This window comes from Candoia aspera, chromosome 1 (genome assembly GCF_035149785.1).
Source record: "Candoia aspera isolate rCanAsp1 chromosome 1, rCanAsp1.hap2, whole genome shotgun sequence".
NCBI lineage: Eukaryota > Metazoa > Chordata > Lepidosauria > Squamata > Boidae > Candoia > Candoia aspera.
In genome coordinates this window covers 2,273,583-2,298,248 of record NC_086153.1, presented here as the reverse complement: position 1 = coordinate 2,298,248, position 24,666 = coordinate 2,273,583, and the positions used below count along the sequence as shown (strand labels likewise).

Genomic DNA, 24,666 nt, shown 5'->3' with positions numbered 1-24,666 from the left:
ACAGTCCAAAATATGGCAGATGGCATTTAGTTTGGAAAGCTGGAGTCTATCTTTCCAAAACCAGAATAAGGAGAGTTTGAATACACGTTTTCTTAACGTAGCCCCAGACAGAAGACCTTACAGCTTGATGAACGACTCTAGAGGTTGTCCCAAAATAGTCAGTAAGGTACCAAGGGGTTGACTTTATAGTATAAATATTGTATAGCTTAGATGATCTTTATTTCTGCCAAAATAGCATTTTAAAAGTATTAGCTTTTCCCCTTAGAAACTCCCCTTAGAAATTCCCTTTCTAAAGCGAAAGGCTAGTATTTTTTAACTGTCCTTTTGACAGAGGTTAATTCTGTGCATTTATATAAGTTTAATTGTGAAGTTACATTTCTGCGGTAGAACACTTCAGAAACCTGCTTTGAAAAACAGGGTAAAAATATTTAAGACTGAACGCTAAAACCCTACCTAATCAAAGGAACAGAAAATCCTGACAAATATGTGTGAAACCTTCAGAGAAGCAGCATCTACAGCAGTGTTTCTCATTCTTGGCCATTTTAAGATGTGTGGACTTCAACTCCCAGAATTCCCCAGCCAGCCCTGGCTGGCTGAGGAATTCTGGGAGTTGAAGTCCACACATCTTAAAATGGTCAAGGATGAGAAGCACTGACCTAGCATAAGATGACAGAGTATTTTATCCATGGTTTGTCCACCATTGCCACAGGGCAGTTTTCAAAGCACACAAATTGGGATTATACACACTGACCACACAATGCCTGGCCTGCGTGAAGGGCAGCTTTTTATCTGCATTTAAAAGTTCTGTCTGATTCCACGGGGGGAAAAAATATGGGAATCTTATCAACCATGTTTCTGCTTTCAGTGGGACCACTTGGGTGTTTTCAGCAAGATCCCCAAAACTGCCAATGTTTATTCTGCGATTCCCTGTAATACAGACATGCTTATTAAGTTCTGGACGCAGTTGTCCCTTGACTGAAAAACTGGGTAAATATATGCCCCCACCCACTCTCCAAATTCTGATAATCTTTAGACCAGACCAAGGCTGAAGGGGGAGGTTCCCACTCTTAATAAGTGACCTCATTTCTCTGAATTAACAAAAAATCCATATAGGTAGTCCTTGACTTACGACCACAATTGGGACCGGAACTTCTGTTGCTAGGTGAGACGGTAATGAGTCACGCCTGATTTTATGACCTTTTCTGCTGCGGTCATTAAGTGAATCTCTGTGGTCATTAAGCGAATCACACGGTTGTTAAGCAAATCTGGCTTCCCCCATTGATTTTGCTTGTTGGAATGTGGCTAGGAAGGTTGCAAATGGCAATCATGTGACCCTGGGATGCTGCGACCGTCGTAAATATATGCCAGTTGCCAAGCACCTGAATTTCGATCACATGACCGCAGGGGGACTGCGACGTTGTAAGTGCGAGGACCGGTTGTAAGTCACTTTTTCCAGCAGCATCACAACTTGGAACGGTCACTAAACAAATGGTTTTAAGTCAAGGACTACCTGTATATCCAAGGCTTGCTTTCTCCCTGTTGGAATCCACAGGGAAGGCTGACAGCCAAAACTTTTAGAGGATGAAAGGAAGAGAAAGTGGGCCAGTCTCTCCCTACACAGAACCCTGGTCTGGACAAACTCTAAATGAAAACTGGCCTTTTTAAAAAAAAAAGAGAGAGAGAGAGAAAAACGGCTCATTTTTGCTCCTCACAGGGAAAGATGGTTGTTCAAATCCTTTAACCATCAGACTGTTTCCTTGAGCTCTCAAAAAAGGCATAAAAACAGTAGTTGTTCCCCATCGATATATTTTCAGAGGTAGATTGCCTTAGGACCTGGAAGATCCATTAACTAAGCTAAGGACCACATCGCCATGGCTGAGTCCACATGCTCTGCTAGAACACAGCATGGCTCAGCACAAGGTTTGCACCCCGATGTCAGCGCCTTTCTCTGCTAGACACTCTAAGCCAGAAACTAGCCAACTACATTTCAGGGTAGTATGTCCTGGGAAACCTAGGTTAATTGGATAAACCATGACTGACTTAAACATAAGATGTGTGAAAGCAGCTGTAGTGACTGCAAACAAAGAAAGAAGCTTTGCACACCGAACAGGGACTAGTGGCACATCGCCAGTTAATCTCCGTTTGTCTTAACCATGATTTACCGAGTCAGCCACAATGGGCTGTTCACACAGAGCCTTATGGATTGGAGCCAGATGTGAAGCCAATCAATGTTTCCTTTATCCAAGGGCAAGACAGAAAGCCATGGATTATGGAGTCACCCATCATACAACTCCACGGTTAACAGAGTTACCTCCACGTTGACCACCTCTGATTGGCTACATTCACACGCTGCACTCGGCTGCAAATCACAGCCAGGGTTGGATTCACGCCAGAGCGAAGCCCAAATTAAACCCACTGTGCCAGGGCTTGCTGGCTGGGGAATTCTGGGCATTGAAGTCCACCCATCTTCAAGCCACCAAGGTTGAGCAAATCTGGCTTGGGGGACCCTTCCGTGCGGAGACGAAGGTTGCCGAAAGAGCCAGCGGGGCCGGGAACCGGCAGGAGGCACAAGCCGGACTCACCAGCTTCTGGAAGAGGTGCCCGAGGACCACCTCACTGTCCCAGTTGTGCACGTGAGGCCAGAGGCTGTCGTAGACGTCCTTGTGGATCTCGTAAATGTCCTGGATTTTGTAGAAAATGGTCTCTATCTGCTGGATGGTGAGGACGGGCTGGGAGGTGGTGGCTGTGGCCCTCAGCGGCTTCATCGGCTGCAGGGAGGAGGAAGGACCGTCAGAGAGGAGAATGAGTCCTGGCACCCCCACCCACAAGCAGGGGGACAAGCATCTGTCTTTGTTTTACTTACAGCTTGCTGAGATTTCTGCCCCGGCTTTCCTGTATTTTTATCCCCACCACAACAACCCTGTGAGGGAGGCTGGGCAGAGGGAGAAGAAAGGGCCTAAAATCAGGGAGTTCCTGAGGCCAAGGGTAGATTTGAACCCAGACCTTTCCAGCATTAATCCAATACTTTCAGTCCACCCATCTTAAAGTTCTCAAGGCTGAGAAACACTGGCCAGCCAATTCTGGGAGTTGAAGTCCAGACATCTTCAAGCGGCCATGGTTGAGAAACACGGCTCTATGGTTACAACATCTCATTTTTTCTATAATCTTTTTTTTCTCCTAACCATCAAATTCGCAAATCAGCAGTTCATTTTTGTCTGTTCCACACGAAAAGTCCTTAAGGGGTTTCCCGTCAGCAATAAACTTAGATAATGTCTTTTCTCGGATCAAGGGAGTCAATTTGGCCATCTCAGCAAGTCATCTTCACCCTCCATTCCTCCACTGTGGGTACCGTCGTACCCTTCCGCCTTTGTCTAATATTGCACCCTGATGATACCCACTAATTCAAACCTGCAACCCGCCAGGAATGTCTCACCAGCCCGGGAACTTAAAACCCCGCTGCAAAAAGAAGTTTTGGAAAATACCAAGCCATTTCTTGTTAGAAGCCTGAGTCAGAAGAGGCTGGATAAGTTTAGAAAAATCCCCCCCACCCGTCCTTCCCATTTCCACCTCCCACATGGTTTCACACTGAAACAGAAAAAACGAGAAGAGAGACCCACCACCATGGAGGCCCGCACGGCCCATTACGCAAGGCAGAGCCCACTCTCTCGGCAACCAGGTTAGAAACAGGAACTAAGAGCTATCAATATTTCCCCTGGGAACCCGTTCCAGATGTGGTGGGAGGAGAGACGCTGCAGCTGTTGGGATTCTAGCAAAACACAGGTAGTCCTCGCTTAACCACGATTGGGACTGGAATTCCGGTTGCTAAATAAAGCAGTCATTAAGCGAATCCACTCTGATTTTACGACCTTTTTTGCGGCAGTTGTTAAGCAAATCACTGTGGGTGTTTAAGCGAACCACGTGGCCGTTAAGCAAATCACGCAGATCCCCACTGATTTTGCGTGCCAGAAGCTGGCCGGGAAGGTTGAAAATGGTGATCACGTGACCGCGGTATGCTGTGATGGTCATAAATGTGAACTGGTTGCCAAGTGCCCAAACCGTGATCATGTGAGCGTGGGGGTGGTGCGACGGTCGTAAGTGTGAGGACCAGTCACAAGTTGCTTTTTCCAGCACCATCGTAAGTCCAAACCATCACTAAACAAATGATTGTTAAGCAAGGACTACCTGTAAGACATGTGGAGCTCCATGCTGCAAAACCCTGGGCTCCCCACCTCACGAAGGGCTCTATTTATAGGAAAAACAATTCTGCAGGATTGTTGTCAAGTCAAATCTCCTTTACATCAAACTCAGCTCCTGGTAGGTCCAAGATCAAGCCCATATTGCCCTCTTGGCAACATCGCAGAAGTGGTTTACAGTGTTCTCTCTCTCTCCTGGGGTTTCCTAGTGGTCTTCCATCCAAGGAGTAACAAACAAGGTCAGCCAGGCACTGCCAGAGGGTACCTAATGCTTGGGTAGCCAGAATGAGCTCCCTAAAAGCGCCTTGTCATCTGTTTTAAAAGCAAAAGCTGCCTCTCTGATCCCAAGCCCTGACCCACAGCTGCCGCCTTAAAACCTCAAAAGGGCCTGTCTTCCCGCAAGAACCCAATTTAGGGAACAGACTCTGAGCAGCTTTCAAGACTTGCGTGCAAGCTTTCGAAGTCAGAAAGACCGGCCGTTGGTGGGCAAGCAAGAGGCTGTTCCCACGGCTTACAAAACGACAGAGTTTTTATGCACTTCTGAGGGGCAGCCCTCTCTTCCTTTTCCATTCTCCTGGGATGTCTTCCTCACCCCCCCCCCAAATTCTGCAATTCTCCAAATTCCATCATAAACGCACACACACACACGCATTTAGGACCACAATCAGCCAGTTTTAATGCACCCACAAGCCCCCAACCCCTGCCTTGGCCCGCCTCGCTCACCAACAGCAGCGCCTCGAGCTGGTTTATGTACATCTCCTCGCTGGCCAAGAAGTCCTTGAGGACCAGCCTCCGCATGTCCACGCCTTTTCCAGCATCTTGTTCGCCCTGCAAAAGGGAGGCAGCACAGTTAAAAACGGCCTCGATCCCTCGGGGAGGTCCAAAAAGGCTCGGCTGCGGAGGAAAATAAAGAAGGAAGAAATAAATCATCCTGATGCTCAAGGGTGGTTGCTTTACACGTAGTTGCATCCCCGTCCCCATCACTTTCGGGGCAAGCAGCGTGATGCAGAACATAGAAAAGGAGAAAGAAACGAAACGCCTGAGGTAAGAAAAATGAGGAGGAAAGAAGGCAGAATTGGGGCATTTACGATCCCTCTCCACATCTTTCTATTCTTGCAAGCCAACTCGGCTTCCGCCACTTCATATCTTGCTTTTTATTCTTTAAACTTTTGGCCTCTTTTATTTCAGCACCTCATCAACGCCCTCCTCTTTCTTCTTGTTTTTGTTTCATTACTTTTTATTCTTTTATTACTTCCACTTACTTTACTTCTCTAAAACTGGCACCTGCCATTTAAACCAGTGTTTCTCAACCTTGGCCCCTTGAAGATGGGTGGACTTCAACTCCTAGAATTCCCCAGGCAGTCATGCTGGCTGGGGAATTCTGGGAGTTGAAGTCCACCCATCTTCAAGGGGCCAAGGTTGAGAAACACTGATTTAAACATTGACAACCAGTGGAAAACTGGGGAGGGGTGGGAAACAGTAGGAATTAAAAAGACAACATTCAGGAGTTCCCTCTCATGGACAAACATACAGGTAGTCCTCGCTTAACCACGATTCGTTTACTGACAGTTCATACCTATGACAGTGCTGAAAAAACCAACTTGTAACCAGTCCTCACACTTATGATCATCACTGCATCCCCACAGTCACATGATCACAATTTGGGCGCTTGGCAACTGGTTCGCATTTATGACCGTCGCAGCATCCCATGGTCACACAATCGCCATTTTCAACCTTCCCGGCCAGCTTCTGGCAAGCAAAATCAATGGGGAACTGTGTGATTTGTTTAATGACTGCCCAGTTTGCTTAATGCCTGCGGTGATTTGCTTAACAACCGCCTCAAAAAGGGTCATAAAATTGGGTCAGATTCGCTTAGCAACCAAAATTCCAGTCCCAAATGTGGTTGTTAAGTGAGGACTACCTGTACATTTCCCAGCCAAAATTAACTCCAAGTCAACTCCACATGTATCCCCATCATGAAATTCCCTTTCAGAATAAGCTGTGCCAGTTTGGGAGGACCTGCCCGGCCAGAGTCCAACTCGGAACTGACCAGAGCAATTTTACCCTTCGGATGCCCAGAATATTCTTTGTGGCGGCCCTTCAGATGTTCTTCACACCCCCATTTTCCTAAAAGGACCCAGGCTAGCTTAGAGGGGGCTGCCAGTCAGTAATCTGTGGTGTGATAAGGGCAGAAAAATAGCTGCATTTCGACAATCTTATCACCACGGTGCAAATCCTAGGGTGGCATTTGAACAGACTTCCTTGTTTTTAATTCTGCCCTTCCGCAAAGAACACACACAGACTTTTTGCAACACCAATGAAATATAAAAGAAATCAAATAACAGTGAGACACACCGACCGCATTTTTACAAAAAAATTACAAAACTGGGATTTAATGTTAAAAATCCGCCCCCCACCCCCAGGCCAAGAGGCAACACTAGCTGTATAGATGAATATATTGATCAACCGCTCTTTGTGATTTTAATTCTACACCCCCTCCAGTTCCTATGCCATGTGGCAGGACAGGAATTTGGTAAGGAAATAAAGAAGTAAATAAGTTGTACCATGCATCAGAACCACCCACAAACTGAGGACAAAGCAAAGGCTGATAAAAACATACTTTTTCTTTTCCAGGTGTGTGACACCCAACGCTCTGAATAAACTGCGTGATCCATAGCAACGGAGACATAATCTCATTTTGCACAGACATCTGTCTTATTCAAAGCCACCTGGCAGAGTCGGCGCTGGAGGTGAAATTCAAACCCAAGATTTACACCCCTTCCATCGTTTCCCAGCTTAGGACACTACCGTCAGCCCTCTCTGCCTCGCCCACCTTATGAAAGAAACCCAGTCAGACCAAAAGAACCCCTTGCAGGCAAAAGGTCTGGGTCTATTTTTAGTTCTTGGGGAAAAAACAGAGGCTGTTTTTATGGTGCAATCTGCCTTTCAGTGCTTCTGGGACTGCCCCCAAACCTTTGCAATGCAAAGCATCCAGGGATGCAGCTGACAGAAGGCAGCGGAAGGAGAAACTTTCCAAAACTGGACCCGGGCCATCAGGTGGCACAGGGGTGGCGGGGGGAGAAGCAGATGGAAAGATATTCAAAATCTCTCTGCCAGCCAGCCCACAGAAAGGAGAAAAAGTCCTATTTTCCAAGTCTCGTTTTTTTCCCCCCAAAAGTGGCAATCAAGAGGTCTTCCAAGCTACAGCCGAACTAGAAATATGAGTGTCTCTCCCTGGAAGGAAGGGGTGTTCAGATTTGGACTCAATGGCCCCCCGCCCGGTCTTTGATCATTGCTCCATGTCACTTCCCCAGCAAAGCTTCTGTGCTTGATTTCCTCTTTCCACCAACTGGCTCCATTTCCAGCATCCACCCGGTTAAAGCAGCCACTGCAGGGATTTGTAAGAGAAGATGCCACTCCGATGCGCCCCCAATTTCATCTGCGGGGTCCTCCTGGCTCCAGTTACATCTGGAAGCTAGATTCCAAGCTGGAGACGGTTGAAGTGTGCGCAGCTCTCCATCCGGTGTGAGTTTTGGACAGCAGTATCTCCACTGGACAGTTTTGTACATAAAGATGTGTTACTTCAAAGGATTTACTATGGAGGATGTGTTACTTCCTCCATAGGTTTGCAATCACGGGCCAATTTGGAAGACCAATTTAAATGGTCAGCCTCTGTAGTTCTGATGGTTTAAGGAGTATGGGGCACTTTCTGCTCCAATTTTCATGTACAACAACCCTGCTGGGTAGGCTGGGCTAAGACAGTTTGCCTGCCCAAAGCCATCTCCATGAACTTCTGTGGCTAAGGAAGGACATGAGCTCAGGTCTCCCTAGATGTTGCATTTCCTTCCAGAGTGCCTCCCCTTCTTTCAAATCCCCCCCCACCTTAAAAACACCCCCGAACCCAAGACGGGGACCTGGTTTAAACCTGCACTGAGCTGCAGCGTTTACTGGCTGATCTAAGGCCCCTGCCTTTCAGCTTGACCTACCTCACAGGGTTGTTGTGAAACAAGCTGGGCTCATGCACTGCCTTGAGACACGCTTATAAATGTGAAACTGGCTTACTGAGATGCAACTGGGTGTTTGTCAAAGTTCCCCAGGTTTTCTTATCCAGACTTCTAAACTTAGACTGCAAGCCACTCTGGTCTTAAGACCTAAAATTTCCTTTTTTCTGCACCCACCGAGGAGAATCCAACACAAGAACCTGGAATCTGCTATGGCTTGACTCCTGTTCTTTTGCCGTCCCACGCATGGCCTTGGGCACCTCACTTGGGTTTTCCTCCTGCCAACCACACGCTCCCACTCCCAGGAACAAGTCAGCACAGTGCTGGCCCCCCAAGGGTTTGTGCTCTGCTTATACTCAAGCATGCCGCTCCCCCGTGAACGGGCCAAACTCCAAATGTAATTCTCCTCCTTGCTTCTGATACCCTGAATCCACCGAGCTGCCCATTCCAAGGGGCTGCAGTGACTGAGCGAGAAGGAGGGGGACTAAGCAGGGGTTGGACTAGATGACTTTGGAGGGCCCCTCCCTGGGTTGAACCTAGGAAGAAAAGAAACTGTCAACCCGTGCTCAGAGGCACACCACAGGCCCCTAATCCAGAGCTTCCTTTCTTCTCTAAGCCGAAACTTTGGGGGGGTGGGGTTGGGGAGACAAAAGGAAATTACATAAGAAAAGGCAATGGGGTTTTTTTTTGCTAGTTTTAGATGGCAAACGAAAGAATATCTGCAGCTCCACACACACATAATGATGCTTTTAATTCCAGAGACAGGAAAATCGAACTAAGATTTCCAGTGAAAACTGCGCTGACCTCTTCTTCTTCCTCCCCCCCCCACCACACACACTGTGGCTGGATTCACCCAACATACGGGCATAAACATCTAACCCTCCCACAGAGCTCTGTTTGTGGAACATGCTAAGCCCCAGACAAATAAACCCAGATTACTTAAGCCCTGTTCATGGAATGTAGAAATGCAGCCACGGGGCTTTTAACCATGTGAACAGCAACTGACTCTCCCAGAAGACTTTTTCTTTTTTTGGAGGGGGGAGGACCACAACATTTTCAGTGCCTGGATCAGGGTTGAGTCCCAAGGTTGCCTCTGCCCATGCACAGAGTGATTTCCAATGCTAGAAGAGAACCTCAGCAAGGGATGAAAGAAGAAGGCTTCAGAGGCAAGGGAGGGGATGTGGCAGGAGCTCTGCCTAGGCCCCACCCCAAAGCACCGTGGCACCCAGCAGCATCCCTGTCACCAGCAGTGCCCTGGAGGGCCTCCCCACCCTTCTCCTCCCCACAAAGCATCCTTGGCTGGAGGGGGCAGAAGGGGAAGTGGTCAGACCCCCCCCACCCGAGCCCCAACGCCCACCTTCCCCAAGGCCCTGGCTCTGGTGCCCACCTGCGCCGGGCCCAGCGTGCCGGGGGTGCCCGGCTTCCCCTCTCCTCCTTCTTCCTCCTCCTCCTCCTGCTCCTCCTCCTCCTGCTGCAGGACTCGGTCGAGGTAGCCGAGGACGGCCTTCTCCTCCTCCATGGCCGGCGGGGCTCGGGCCGGGGCCCCCCTAGAGCGACGGGGCAGCTCGGGCGGGGCCCTCCCGGCCGGCCGGGCGCCGCCTGCGGGCCAGGACGGGGGCCATGGCTGGGCACCCGCCACCGGGGCGGGCAGGCGCTGCTCCGCGCCCTCCGGCAGGGCTGGCGGGGTCGCGGCGCGCCAGAGGGGGCGGCGGGCGGCGGGCGAGGAGCCGGGCACGGCGGCGGGGCAGCGGGCTTCACCCTTCCCGGCGCGCCCCGTCGCTTCCGCGCCCGGCCCGCCTTGGCAGCTGCCCGCGGCGTCCAGGAAGGCGAACAGGAAGTGGCACGGCCTCGCTGCCGCCTCGGAGGTGGGACGGTCCCGCGCGGGGCGGGCGGACGGGCGGGCGGGCAGCCCCGAGGGCGCCACGGTGCTCCGGGGGGGGCTGCCCCGCCCCGCCGGAGGAAGCCCTGGGGCGGGGCGGGAGGCGGGGGAGGACGCGGGGGCCACCTCCGCCGGGAGCGGGGGCCCCGCGTGCCCGCGCGAGAAGGCTGGAGGGGCGGGCGGCGGGCGGCGCAAGGTGGCCCCGGCAGGGAAGGCGGCGAGGGAGGCCGGGAGGACTCGGGCAATGGCCCGGTGCCAGCCCGCCCCGCGAGGGAGGCCCGCGTGAAGCCGGGGCCGGCCGGGCGCCATGCCAAGGCGGGTGCCCGGGTCCCGCGCGGGCCGGGCGGGGCGAGGGGCCGGGAAGGAGCGGCCGGCCCCTGGGCGCGGCGGGGGGGGGCGGCAGGTGCGGGGCGCGGGGTGGCCCCGGGGGCCTCCCCGCTTCGGGCTCTGCCTCCGGGACGGCGCGGCTCGTGCGCCCGCCGGGCAGCCCAACTTCGCGGCCCCGCCCGGCGCCTCCGGCGCCCCCCAGGCCCGGCGGGGGGCATTCCGGGTGACGTCACGGGCGCATCTGGGCAGCGGTTGGCCGCTGCCGCGAAGCCCAGCGAAAGCCGCCCCCCCCCGCGTCCCCCGGAGCAGCTGCCAGTTCCAGGCTGGGAAAGGTGCGGGGGGCGCGGTTGGAAAGAGCACCCGAAAAGAGTAGCCCCCCATGGGGCGGGCGTCACGGAGCCGGGGAAGATAAAAAGGGGCAACCCGGGACGATCTGGGGGTCTCCCCTGCGAGGAACACTTGCGGCGCCTGGGGCTCTCCAGCTGGGAGAGAAACGGCCGAAAGCCTCGTCTTAAGGACGCGCGGTGTGAAAAGTGTGGACGTTTTTCCCCCTCTGGCACAGTTCAGAATTGGGGTCCCCCAGTGAAAGTAGGGGACAATCAGGACGGGGGGGGAGGCTTCTTCAGGCAACACAGGGTGGATCTGCGGAACTCACTGCTACCGGGATGTTCCGGCCAGCCCCTCGTGTGGATAGCTGCCGGTTTCAGAGGGGAATGGACTGGGTCGTGGAGAACTGGACACTCCGCAGCTTCATCCTGGATGGCTGTTGGCTATTAATGGAATTTTTTTAGTGTGGAAAGTCACACTGGGCATAGCTCTAAACAGAAACACTTTCCCACCTCTTTTTAAGAACAAGCTTCAAGCACTGCAGAACATTTTCTGCGGCACCAATGAAGAATTCAGTCTCAGCCAGAAGCTGCCAGATGCCTTGATCTAAGAAGCAAGCAAAACACACAGCGCCTTCTACAGGTGGTCCTCGCTTAATGACCATTTGTTTAGTGATGGCTCGGACTTACGACGGTGCTGAAAAACTGACTTGTGATTGGTCCTCACAGTAATGACTGTCACGGCGTCCCTGCAGTCACATGATCCTGATTTGGGTGCCTGGCAACCAGTTCGCTTTTATGACTGTCACAGCGTTCCTGTGGTCATGTGATCATCATTTTTAACTTTCCCGGCCAGCTTCTGGCAAGCAAAATCAATGGGGAAACCACATGATTCGCTTAACAACCACATGGTTCGCTTAACACCCACACTGATTCATTTAACGGCCACTGCAAAAAAGGCCGTAAGATCGGGTCAGATTCGCTTAATGACCACTTCGCTTAGCAAATTAAATTCCAGTCGCAATTGTGGTGATCAGGTGGCCATGGGACGCTGCAACAGCCATAAATGCAAACTGGTTGCCAAGCACCCAAATCACGATCACGTGACCTTGGGGACGCTGCGACGGTCATAAGTGTGAGGACCAGTCATAAGTCAGTTTTTTCAACACCATTGTGAATCCAAACCGTCACTAAACAAACGTGCTATGGCAAACTGTGGATATTAAACAGTATGGCACCTTTCTTTACTTTTTTTTTTAGAACTAGTTTCCTGTCCCCACCCATATTAAGTTTTCTGAAGGAAGAGGGTCACCAGCAATGGAACAAAGTCTTACATGAATCACTTGAAAATTTACTCCCTCCTCACTACCTGCTTTGCCAAAATGTACATTGTCTCCTTGAGGACTTGGGTGGCAGCTTCTTTGTAACAGAAACCGCTTCAGAATAGCAGGATGCCCACCCAGTTCTGAGATTATGGATAACTGTAAGCCTTTTATAGATGTCACTTCACAGGGAGCATTATAGACATACTAAAAAGTAGAATAAAATGAGTAGCATTTATATAAACATCTGTTTCCAAGAACTGCTTATAGTAGTTGCCCTCAGAAATGCTTTCAACGAATTCATATAAAAGGATGTTTTTTTCACGCCCATTTTGCAAAGCAGGGGCTGAAGGGCTGGGTGAGGATGAGGCCTTTTCCTAAAGGTACAGCAAGATTTGCATTGAAAGCTCACAAACCAACGACGGGGATAAAGACCAGCTGCACTGAGGGCGGCACATTTTGGGTTGAGGCCATACCACAGGGCAAAAGAATCAAACCGTCCCTCTACTCACACCACGATCTTTGGTCCAGATACTTGAAAACACACACAAAATATTAACAAATTCTTAACAAGGAACCTCATGCCGTGCAAAAAAGAACGTATTTAAACATGCGCACTTCCATTCAATCCCCAGAGAGCCACTCCTGGGGGCTCCTTCAGACCAGAAAGATGGGCTGGCAAGGAAGGATGATCCAAAGCACCAAACAGGAGCATTGTCCACTATTTCCGACAAGAAAATCAGCAGAAAAATGCCACCAAGAGAAATTTGAAGGAAATTCTCAAGTACCCCGAGAATAAGGCAGGAAAACGAATGCCCTTTTGCACTGGAAGTAATTGTAAGTCCAGTTAAGAATATTAGCAGAGAGTGGGAGGTAAATTGAGCAGATTTGCAAACATTTCAGACAGACTAAACGGAAGCCCATTTAAAAGAGGAAGTGTCTTGCCAGTGTTTCCCAACTTCTGCAACTTCCCGATGGGTGGTCTTCAGTACCCAGAATTCCCTAGCCAGCATAAGCATTGCTGAGAATTTTGGGAGTTGAAGTCCATACATCTGAAAGTTGCCAAGGTTGAGGAACACTGGTCTAGACTAACTGTAGCTCACACAGCCCACAAAGAAACGAAAAGCTAAAATGAACTAGTCTGGCTGCTTAAAGGACTCCATAAGCCACCAAACTGGAGAATGAATGTGACATTTCAGAACAAGGAAGTTCCTCCTCTAGGGGAGCCTGCCTCCTTGCAAAAAGATGCAGTTATGGTTGGCAGTTTTTTCCCCCATGCTCTGTTCTTCACCTCCCTACCACAAGCGTCTGCCCCCTAGCTCCCAAACTTCCTCATGTTAAAAGTTTATTTTTAAATTAGAAAGTCTGGGGGGGGGGTGTAATTAAAGGAAGTGCAATACCAAGCTGTGACCACCAGATGGGGCAGCTAGCCCAGGCCACAGAGCATAGGAAGCACTCGATTGAATTCCCTGCTCTCCAGTAAATGAGGCAGCCAGACAACTTTCTCCCTCTGAGATGCCTTGTTCCCTCTGCAAAACAGTAAGAAGGCCACCAGGTAATTTAGTAACCAAGTCACTGGGCACCTTGAACCTTAAGCACAAAATGTTGGGGACTTTCTAGTTTGGAAAAAGTTCCTCTAGCTTCTCAATCAATCTACTACAGGACGTGGTTGCTAAGAACCGAAAAGGACTTGACCAATCAATCAATCAGTTTGGAAAAAAGGCAGCTGAGGGCACATGACACAGAAAAGGCGGGCAGGGAGACTTTTTATTTATTTGTTTGTTTAATTTAATTTAATTTATATCACCAGCTACTCCCCCGACGAGGGACTCTGGGTGGTTTACGATAATAGATAATAAAAACGTATAAACCTAAAATTACAATCTAAGCATATAAATAGAATAAATAGATATAAAACCCAAGAGGAGCTAGAATCCTAATCAGTAGGGGGTGCTACGGTGCCAACCATCCCCAGGTGGAGCTGTCACCTTTCCCATCCCAGGCAAGCTGGTGGGGTTCGTGGGCCTTGGCTACTGAAAGCTTGAGTTAAAAGCCCAGCTTTGCAGAGAGCAAACTGCTATTCAATCTCAGTGACTTTGGATTTTGCAAAAACAAAATAAAGAAAACTTTATTTATTATATTTATATAGGATATAATATTATATTTATACCTCCACCAACATTTATATAATATATAAATATAATATTTTATTATATTTATACCTCCACCAACCTACCTCATAGGATTGTTGTGGATAAAAATGGGAGGTAGAAGCACTTAATGCACAGACAGCATTAAGCTTCTGTATGAAAGTTGGGACATAAATGCAATCGACAGACAGTTGCTGGGAGCACACATGTGCTCCAGATGTTTTGGCCAGACACAGACAAGACCAGCAAGGGACAACGAGGCCTATTTTGTTCTGATTAAGAGAGTATAAACCTCATTCCTTCATTTTCTCTGATGCCTTTAAAACAGGACTAATCTTTCAACCTCAGCATTTCATGTAACAGTGATTTGATAATTAATATAATGGAAATGATGAGGATAACAATAATGGCCATGAAGTTAATAATAATACTAGGATCGCAATGCTGATTTTAAAAACATATAACTTAATCTGTGGAGAGACGTGGCAGAAACAGTTCATTTGCCCCGAACCAGGTAGATTGATAAGAACCCTACATTTTAAACATACCTGAAAAGTTTTATTCTATTGTAATTGTAGGAAGACATCCATGTTAGTTTATGGCAGTGTTTCTCAACCTCGGCCATGGCTGGCTGGGGAATTCTGGGAGTTGAAGTCCACCCATCTTAAAGTGGCCGAGGTTGAGAAACACTGGCTTATGGTATCTAAAATCAGAAGGAGTCTGATTTTCAGACTAACAGATATTATTAAAAGCATATGCTTTTGCAAAAGCTTTTCATAAAATCTGTTGGTCTGGCCCCTTCAGACATCCCGCTGCAAGCAACCATTCACGCCTCCCTCCAGTTACGTCACTGCATTCGCCGTTAGGCATGTCGCTCCCTAGCAAATAAAGGATATTCCCAAGGCACTCGCCCAGAGAGCCCTGTGGCCCCATCCCATAATAGGGCAAGGGGCCCTACCTTGCCAGCTCACCTGCCTGCTGCACAGGCAAATCCCTTATCTCTGCGTTTCCCGGCTGCAGGCCTCCAAAGGGTCATCCGTTCTCTGCAGTTCAGCTTTTCTACCATGCTTCACCAAAGCGCCTGCTCTTTTAGAAGCCCAAAACCTCCTGAATTCTCCAAAAACAACACCCTGCTCAGATTTCGAGAGGGAAGCGTCCTCCCCACCAGCTCTCCCCCCACCCCACGTGAAAACCATCTCGCTGTACGGGGGACAAGATCTTCCAAGAATACCTTTCCGACGGCACCATATTAATAGCTGTTCTTGGGAGATAAAAAGGTGGACGTGCATTCGTACGATGGCAATTCCGGTCACCGCCCCATTTCATCGCAGCCCCTTTGGGCAAGGCTAGGGAAGGGGATTTGGTTCCGTTCCTACGTTGGGGTGTGCGAAATGTCTCGGGTGCAAAACGTCCCGAGCTGGAAAGAGAGGTTTCAGGGGATCAGATCTTGGGACAAAATACTCAGCGCTCCAGCAACGTGGCCCAAAGTCAGGACAAATTGAGGCATCTTCTGCCCCCGGGAATGCGAACAAGCTATGTACGCCCCCATTCTCTCCAGCAAACAAGGGAAGCCGCTGAGGACACCACTGACCTGTTGATCAAACTCTTAAACCACAACTCCCATCATCTACCAGCCAGCATGGCAAAGCCCAATGTGCTGGGAATTATGGGAGATGCAGTCCAAGATGCCTAGAGATTGCTGGTTCGGGTCCGCCAATGAAGAGGAGGCTTGCCATCAAATTTTCAGCCAGCTGGACAGTGATGCTCCCCCTGTCCCCTCCTAGTCTATCTCCCGCGCATCACATCATCTTCATCCCAATTAGTGGCTGGTGAGCTTGATGTTATCCCAAAAGATCTGGAGGAGCATTTGGGCACAGCAGGAACGGACAGAATCTCGACTCATCCATGACAAAAGGTCGCCTTACTTGGGACGGTCACTACCTAAAAGTGGAAAGAAAGCTGAAATTGGGAAAACTCAGCACGCTGGTAAATGCTGGTCCGGCGAAGAACAGGAGGAGAGCGCTGAACCCCCGGGGTGTGGATGAGGGGAGATGGCACAGATGGAACATTTGAAAGGACGCCCTAAGGTGTCCCCCTTTGTTCCCTGGAGTCTTAGCAGGAATTGCAACTCACCAGCAACAAAAAACTGGGGGAATCAGATAGTGAAAAAGTGGCCAAGACCGAGAATTTTGAAATTGCGTCCAGCTTCCAATATGGACAAACATTTAGCCCATAATAAGACAGGCTTGGCTGTAGTTGCCAAAATAATAATAATAATAATAATAATAATAATAATAATAATAATAATAATAATAATAATTGACCTTGCAGGAGTTGGAGATAAAAGGGCGGGGAGAAAGAACTAGAAAAAGTGGAGAAATCTAAAGTCCTTCAAACAGAAATTGAGCAAAGGTGGAAACGGGAAGTTGTGAGGGTACCAATAACGGTTGGTGCGTTCAATGCCCTCCCAGAAAGTCTGGAGAAGCATCTGGACCCAACAGGAATGGACAGAATCTCGACTCAGCAAGGACAAAACGGTGCATTACTTGGAACGGTGCATATCTTACAACAGTGTCTTTAGTTATCCAACGAAAGAAAAATAGTGAGGATTGGAAGGAATCCCAGCACCACATTTAAGCACAGAAATGCCACTCACCACCGTGCCCAGTCCATCTGCGGGGGTGGGGGAGACGCCGTGGGAGGTCCCTCCCACGTTGTCGCCCTCCGGATTGCGGGCACCGAGCTGGGGGGACATGGTGGGCGACTCGTCAATGTACGGCATAGTCTCAGAGCTGCCGGGCCGAACTCTGACTTCCTGGTTGCCCTCGGCATCGTATTCCTCCGTGCCGTAGTTGAAGTCTGTGAAAAGGAAGGAACCAGGATTGGCTGTGAGCAAGGGCAGGGATACAAACAGACCTGGGATTTAGCCACCCTCTTAATGGGGGGGGGGGGAGAAAAAAAACCCCAATTTCAGAAGAGGACGCTTTTGTACTGGGCCATGAAAATTACCCAGATACAGCAGGAATCAAGTTCAGCTTCTGGAAGACTTCATTTTTTATGTTAATGCAAGTGGCAGAACCTTGGCCGATCTTGGGAAAAAACAAAGCAGGATGAAACCCAGTTACAGGTAGTCCTCGCTTAACGACCACAATTGGGACTGGAATTTCAGTTGCTAAGCAAAGTGGTCATTAAGCAAATCCAACCCAATTTTACGACCTTTTTTGAGGTAGTCTTTAAGTGAATCACTACGGACATTAAGCGAACCACATGGTCATTAAGCAAATCACATGGCTCCCCATTGATTTTGCTTGCCAGAAGCCGGCCAGGAAGGTTTAAAATGGCCATCGTGTGACCACGGGACACTGTGACAGTCATAAATGCAAACCAGTTGCCAAGCGCCCAAATCGTGATCACATGACTGCAGAGATGGTGCTAGTCGTATTTGTGAAGACTAATTGTAAGTCGTTTTTTCAGCACCATCATAACTCCGAACCATCCCTAAATAAATGGCTGTTAAGCGAGGACCACCTGTAGTCCTTGGATGGGAGGCCATCAGGAGATCCCAGGAGTGAAAAGTTGAAAGAATATCCCAGAAGAAAGCGTTAGCAAATCACTTCCATATTGTTATCAAAAGACAAACCAAACTGTGTGGAAGTCACCTGCCCACAGCAATTTTTATTTTTTAAATATGTTTTGGCTTCAGCTTCATTGCTTTGGGTCCTGGGTGGAAAAGACACCACCTGGCAAAGAAAACATCTCTCTGGGCTTTTAGTACCTTCTCAGCTGCCCTCACCAAAGACAACTTGTACATTATCCTGGTTTATTTACTGTGCTTGTGTACTACCAACTCCACCAGGATGCCTAGAGGTTTACCAAAAGGAAAACAGAAAAAGCAACATAAAACTCTGAACCCAAGAAAACGTCATCTCGCCCTAACGTGGTGTTCATGTTACGCGACCAGCCCGGGGCTTAAAATCCTAATTAATTAAACGCCCGATCTGGCACGGGGCTGGAATATTATTGGGCGCCGATTTGCCCAGCAGGATCTGCTCGTCTGGCTCTGCAGAGAGCCCCGGGGACGGCCCTGGAGAATTCTGGGAGTTGAAGTCCGCACATCTTAAAGCGGCCAAAGTTGAGAAACACTGTTATAGAGTCTGTTTTCTGACCTGGCCTACCTCGAAGGGCTGGCAACAATCCTGAAAGCCTGACTGTCTTTTCCCTTCCTTGCTCTTATATTCCAGTACTATAGTTCTCAAAGTGTGGTCTGGGGTCCTCTGGGGGTCCCCAAGACCCTTTCAGTGGGCCCGCAAAGTCAAATAAGTAAATGTATTAATATTTCTCAGTTTTAGTTTCTAGCACAGTAAATATAGATAGATATAGCCCAATAAACCAAAACTCTTTGGGGTCCTCAATCCTTTTTAAGAATTTAAAGGGGTCCTGAGACCAAAACGTTTGATAACCACTGCTCTTTCCCTCTTTCCCACACTTTCTCCATTTCCCGGGCTTAAAGCGGAGTTCTGTTTTTCTAACTGTTTCGGCATAGTTTCTTCACAGTCGTGCCCCTGGCTCTACGCGCTTGGCCATTTAGAGAGGGCTTGTTGAGAGCTTCCCCCCAATCCAGAGGTTCGTGGGCCAGACAGGCCTTCTCCGTGGCAGCCCCATTCAGGAATACTCTCCCAGTACTCTGCATGGCTGTAATGCTGTGTGGGAAAGACCTTGGGAGACGGGGCGAAGAGATGCTGCCAAGGGAACAGTCAGATAAGAGAGGGCAGAGCCTGCAGCTGGATAGTGAACAGGGCAAGAGGCTCAGGAGGGACCCTCCCTGGTTTCTCAGGCTGTAAAGGAGACGGGTGGGGGAGGATTGTACTTTCAGACCTGCAAGACTGATGTCAGCCTTCCCAGGTAGACCAGACAGATTGGGGGGGGGGGGAGAGATGCTGCTGAGGGAACGGCCAGATAAGAGAGGGCAGAGCCTGCAGCTGCATAATGGGTGGAAAAAGAGGCTCAGAAGGGACCCTCCCTGGTTTCTCCGGCTGTAAAGGAGATTTGTATCAATGTAGCTTTACAGTAAAGTAAGATTAGCTCATCTGGCCGTGTTTCCTGTCTGGTCCACCTGGGGAAGCGGACATCAATCTTGCAAGTCCGGAAGTGCAAACCTCCCGCTGTCTCCTTTACCGTGTGAACCTTGCTTTCTAGGTCAGTGCTGGCTGGGGAATTCTGGGAGCTGAAGTCCAGACGTCTTCAAGTTGCGAAGGCTGAGAAACACTGACCTAGACTGATGTTTAGGAGCCTGACGCATCGCAAGCTACAACACGAGGTGGGAAAACTGCAGAAGCCAGATCCTCACAGCCCACAAAGACCAGAGCGACACAGCGGCGTAGTCCACGACGTGTATCAGGCAGGTAAACAGACAAATATATTGTGGATTCTCCAGCGGTCTGCCACACTGCCACAGCTGGTGACCTTACGGCGGAGGGGTGGCTAGAAAGAATCAGCCAACCAGGAACAGGGTGGGGGGGAGAACAGACTTTGCTTCCCCCTCCCTGCTCTGCAAAAGGGCACACAGACTTTCCCGCAAGGGAAACCATGTTTTGCATATTTCAAAGAGTGTCACAGATGCACGGCACGGGGATACCCTAAATTCAGAGAGGCACAAAAACGGAGTAGTGGCAAGAGAGGGAAACGTGGCTATTCTTCCCCCCCATTCCCCCTGGGCATTGCCTTTCCAAGGCTCCCAGCCACCCACACCGCCCCCAACCTAACCTTCTCCCCCCCAATTAATCACGCATCCTCGAGCCATCAACACCCTCCGCAACACACCTCCGCGGGACACACCGAGTCCAAGTCCAGAACTGGGTCAGCTTTGGAAAGGAAGCGTGCCCGTCCAGGGAGGGAAGGAGCAAAAACGGGACCCCTCCCCACTGTGAAAGTGGGGCAGGGGGCTGAACCAACCCCGGGCCCTTGGGGCGGGGTGTGTGGAAGAAACCACACCAGCGCCCCGTTTACAGGAAATAAAATGTAGGGAATTTGACTGCATCGCAATTTTGCTTCTAGGATTCATCAGGAAATAGAAGCAGGAAAAGATGAGCCGGGGGAGGGTTGAGAAATGAGAAAAGTGACGGGGTGGGCGGGCGGCAGCATCACCGAAAGGAGGTCATGCAGAAGGAGGCTAGGACCCATTTCCTCCGGTTCCCAAATGCAGGATGTGGGATAACGGACTTAAATTCCAGGAAGGAAGATTCCAGTTGGATGTTAGGGAACACTTGCGGAGAGCAGACACAGCTGGACAATTGGACCAACTGCCCAGAGAGGGGGAGGGGTTCCCTAGATGTGTTCAAGCACGTGGGGCACTCTTTACAGGTAGTCCTCGACTTACGACCATTTGTTTAGTGACCGTTAAAAGTTACGACGGTGCTGAAAGAAATGGCTTACAACCAGTCCTCACACTTATGACTGTCGCAGCAATCACATGATCAAATTTCAGGCGCCTGGCAACCAGCATGTATTTACAAAGGTTGCAGCATCCCGGGGGCCTGTCATCGCCATCTGCGACCTTCCCAGACAGCTTCCAACAAGCAAAGTCAATGGAGGGAGCTGGATTTGCTTAAAGACCATGTGATTCGCTTAACGGCTGCGGCAAAAAAGGTTGTAAAATCGGGTGCAACTCACTTAACAACCGCCTCGTTTAGTGATGGAAATTCTGGTCCTAATTGTGGTTGTAAGTCGAGGACTACCTGTACTTGGGTCTGTTCAATCTCTGACCCTGCGTGCATGTGTGAATGCTGGAAGAGCTTGCTTGGGTGTTTTGCCAACCCCCTGTCTCAAATGCAATGCTTGGAAAACACCTAGCAACAAGCAACAAAAAAACAGCACAGCGATTGTAGCTTTCAACAACTTTCCGACTGCTGGGATGGCAGCCCCCCTAATTTTCAGCCAGCATGGCTAAGGAGTTTTAAGAGCGTGGCCCCAAGATCTCTAGCCTGCAGCAGCCATTGTGACGTTAGCAAACCAATTCTCGCCCAGCTATACAACATTTTTTGCATAATCTTGGAAGCCTGGACCTTCCTCACAGGGTTGTTGTGAGAGTAAGGGGTGAAAGACACTCTATTTGAGCTCCCGTTTTTCTGGCCTTCCAGAAGCTTGTAAAAGTGCAGCTGTTCCAGAAGATGCAAGCGCTCTCCTGTTTTCCGATGTCAGGAATTACACCCATTAGGACGGTGTACCATTATAAAATGTATAATGATATAGCAATTACCATTTTTACCTGGTTGCCTTTCTGTTATCGAACATTACTGTTCTACTTGCCCTGGCTGTGTCCGTTGCTTAAAGTTGCCTGGACTGGAATGGTAGGTGAATTCATAAATAAAATAAAATTGGGGAGCTGGGCGGTAATTAGATTTGAATAAAAAATAATAAAATAATAAAATAAAATAAAATAAAATAAAATAAAATAAAATAAAATAAAATAAAATGAAATGAAATGAAATGAAATGAAATGAAATGAAATGAAATGAAATGAAATAAAATAAAATAAAATAAAATAAAATAAAATAAAAAAACACACACTCGTTACTCGGAAGTTCCGGGAAGTGAGCTGAGATGAAAAATGAGGTCAGGTAATGTGTTTGCAGCTCTGAATCAGCCCTTGGTATGGTTTGTTCACACACGCCCCTAAAAACCCCTGATTGCTTATCTCTTGAGGAACAGCACAGATTAATTCCTCCGATCATCACTCTGTTTACAGGCTACGATAAGAAAGCAGTTTCAGCTTTGCCATTCAACAAATTCCAATTCTCTGAAAGAGAAAAATTTCTCCACTATTCAAATTAAGTGACTCCGGATTTAGCCTGGGCACCCTTCATCTATCCGCTTCAGCACACTCCACTGCAGAAGGTAGCTTGGCTCACTTTTTGAGTCACCCATTCCAGTCACTGGCTTTCCATCTCAGTCCTCTGTAGCATTTTCCACAGGGAAATCTGATGAGAAAAAGAGGCCTGGCAGTTCTGGGACCTGCCCTTGGAAAACGATGGGGTCCCTTTCGTTGTTTTTAAGGAGATGCTGGCGATGAGGTTGGCCTAGATCACTGTTTTTCAAACTTGGCAACTTTAAAATATCTATGTACGATGGGATAAAAACCTTGCACTTTTCTAAGAATTGGGAGGGGGGGGAATGGCATTCTTTGGAAGAAGTGTCTGGGGACAATATGGTGAAAAACGGGTGAACCAGACAGGTAAATTCTCTTTTCCAGAGAAGAAGGCACTTCCACAGGAGGCATTTTCAAGGGCCCCAAAGCATTTCCAAACTTTCTTTTTGCAGGGGAAATTAAACAGCAGAGCTGGCCACCAAAATATAGCCCCTTCCTCTTCTGAAAGACAGCCAGCCAGCCATCATTCATGAAAGCACAATTTTGACCCACCTTCCTCTCTTCTGCAAATTATTCTGTGCAGTCAGGAATGCCAAAAGAGGCAGATCTCTCTCCTCTAAAATCCCCTTTTTGTTCCCCTAAGCGTTAAACTAGCTGACCTTTAGGGGCATAGCAGGGGGTGCCAAAATTCAGGATGGAGCGCTTCCCTCCTTCCTTCATTCCTTCCTTCGCAAGGGAGGAAAAAGTTGCAGCCGATCCGTACCTACTTTGGGCAGACATTAACCGCACCCAAGTTTTGCCAGCCTCCGTCTTTAACAAACCAGCATCTTAACCAGAGGCTTATTCCCAAGGGGTCAGGGTCCACTTAACGAAAATGTCATTTCACTTTAGACTGCTTTCTGTTAAAGACGGGGTGGGGTGGGGGGAGATGCTAGCCCAGAAGCACATCCTTATCCCCAAATTCCCGAAAGGCATCTTTGCATTAAAGTCTCTCCATCTTCAAGCAGAGCCTCTCATCCTTGTCCATGACCTGTCATGAAACCCAGCACCCTTCTGCTGCGGTGCAGCCTCCCCATCAGTTCCCACGCATCCCTTCTCTTGCTATTGGCTTGAGGGTTGGGGCATTGCTATGGCAACCGCCTCCTCTCACATCCCACTTGATGCAATCCTTGCAGCTGGAAGCAGCACAGGTACCCGTGGAGGGGGTGGCGTGACAGGCCCGCCTGCGCCGCCCAATTGCCCTCCCTGGAAGGGAGACGTACGGAAGGAGAAAGCAGCAGGGGGTGGGGGTCCTCCATTGGCAGAAGATGCTTTTTCCCACTGTAAAGGTGGCTGGCAGGGCGGGTTGGTTAAGGTGGCGGGCAGCTCCTGATCAGTCAGTGAGGCTCGCCCAGCGTGCGGCCTCCGAGAGGGGCAGCCAGCGGAGAAGACAGGCACCAGATCCTTTGGGGAGCATGTGCAGCAAGCCCTTTTTCCTGCAATTTAAAGGCTGGCAAAACGGGAAGGCCCTCAAAATGACAGCAGCAGGTGGTGGCGTGACAAAAGGCACAGAGGCTGGTTGATGCACAGTCTGGAGCCGTGTTTCTCAACCTCGGCAACTTTAAGAAGTGCGGACTTCAATTCCCAGAATTCCCCAGCCAGGATGCTGGGAGCTGACAACAGAGTCCACTGCAGTTGGGTGGTTTATAAATTCAAATAAATAAATGAAGTCTACACATCTTACTGCATGCTGGCTGGGGAATTCTGGGAGTTTAAGTCCACACGTCTTAAAGTTGCCAAGTTTGAGATACACTGGTCTAAATAAATCAAAAGCTGGGGGGGAGGGAATTCTAGATTTGATATCCCAAGGTATCTGGTGCACAATCAGGACCCCCAGGCTGAAACCGTCGCATCTCGGTTTGCTGATCAGCCCAGGTTTGCTGCATCTTTGGCACTTTCACTAAGCCAAATTCAGTTTCTTGATGAACGGGCACCTAGGAATGGACAGGGAGATCTCCCTTCCAAGGTATTCGGATGATGTTGCAATGGACATTCTCCAGCTGGGTGCCCTCCTTGCATTATGCCATAATCTTGTTTGCTTGGTTTTAGCTCAGAGTGTTTTGGGAACCCAGCTCCTCTGATTGCAAGACTTATTTTGTGATTCAGCATTCTGCGGGCATCCAATCAATTATTGTTTCCTAAATACAGGATGTGCCTAATTGAACGCGTGCCTCCAGTCAATGGATTCCCATTACGTATGCACTAAATGCTAATGGAATTTGCTTGGTTTGGGCTTCTAGCATTCTGCAAACCTGCCAGGGGGCTTTCCAAACTACGGCTTATGGCTTACGATGCTGTGCATCGCCAGCCAACTTTTAAAATAAAGCAGGATTACCCCCAAAAACATCTCAGTGTAATGTGCAAGCCTACCACGGGTCATCTGTGAAAATCTGGGTCCAGAGCAGTCCAAGAGAAAAATGCAATAAATCACCTAGTCTGCATTTCTACCCAAACAGGAGAAAAAATCTGCCTTTCAATGCCACACTCTGATAGGTGGTGAAAGGTAGTCCTCACTTAACAGGCAGTCCTCGCTTAACAACCACAATTGGGACCAGAATTTTGGTT

General features: G+C 49.2%; 1 protein-coding gene across 1 annotated transcript in view; it reads right to left on the bottom strand.

Annotated features, from left to right (window-relative positions):
- The window catches only part of LOC134491927 (active breakpoint cluster region-related protein-like), a 171,760-nt gene that overhangs the window by 107,454 nt on the left and 39,640 nt on the right, over positions 1–24,666 (bottom strand). The window contains exons 2-4 of the mRNA XM_063296021.1: positions 16,855–17,057; positions 4,917–5,021; positions 2,583–2,768 (exon numbers count right to left, since the gene is read on the bottom strand). Coding sequence (XP_063152091.1) covers positions 2,583–2,768; positions 4,917–5,021; positions 16,855–16,980 — 417 coding nt within the window. The 5' untranslated portion in view covers positions 16,981–17,057. The remainder of the gene's footprint in view (positions 1–2,582; positions 2,769–4,916; positions 5,022–16,854; positions 17,058–24,666) is intronic.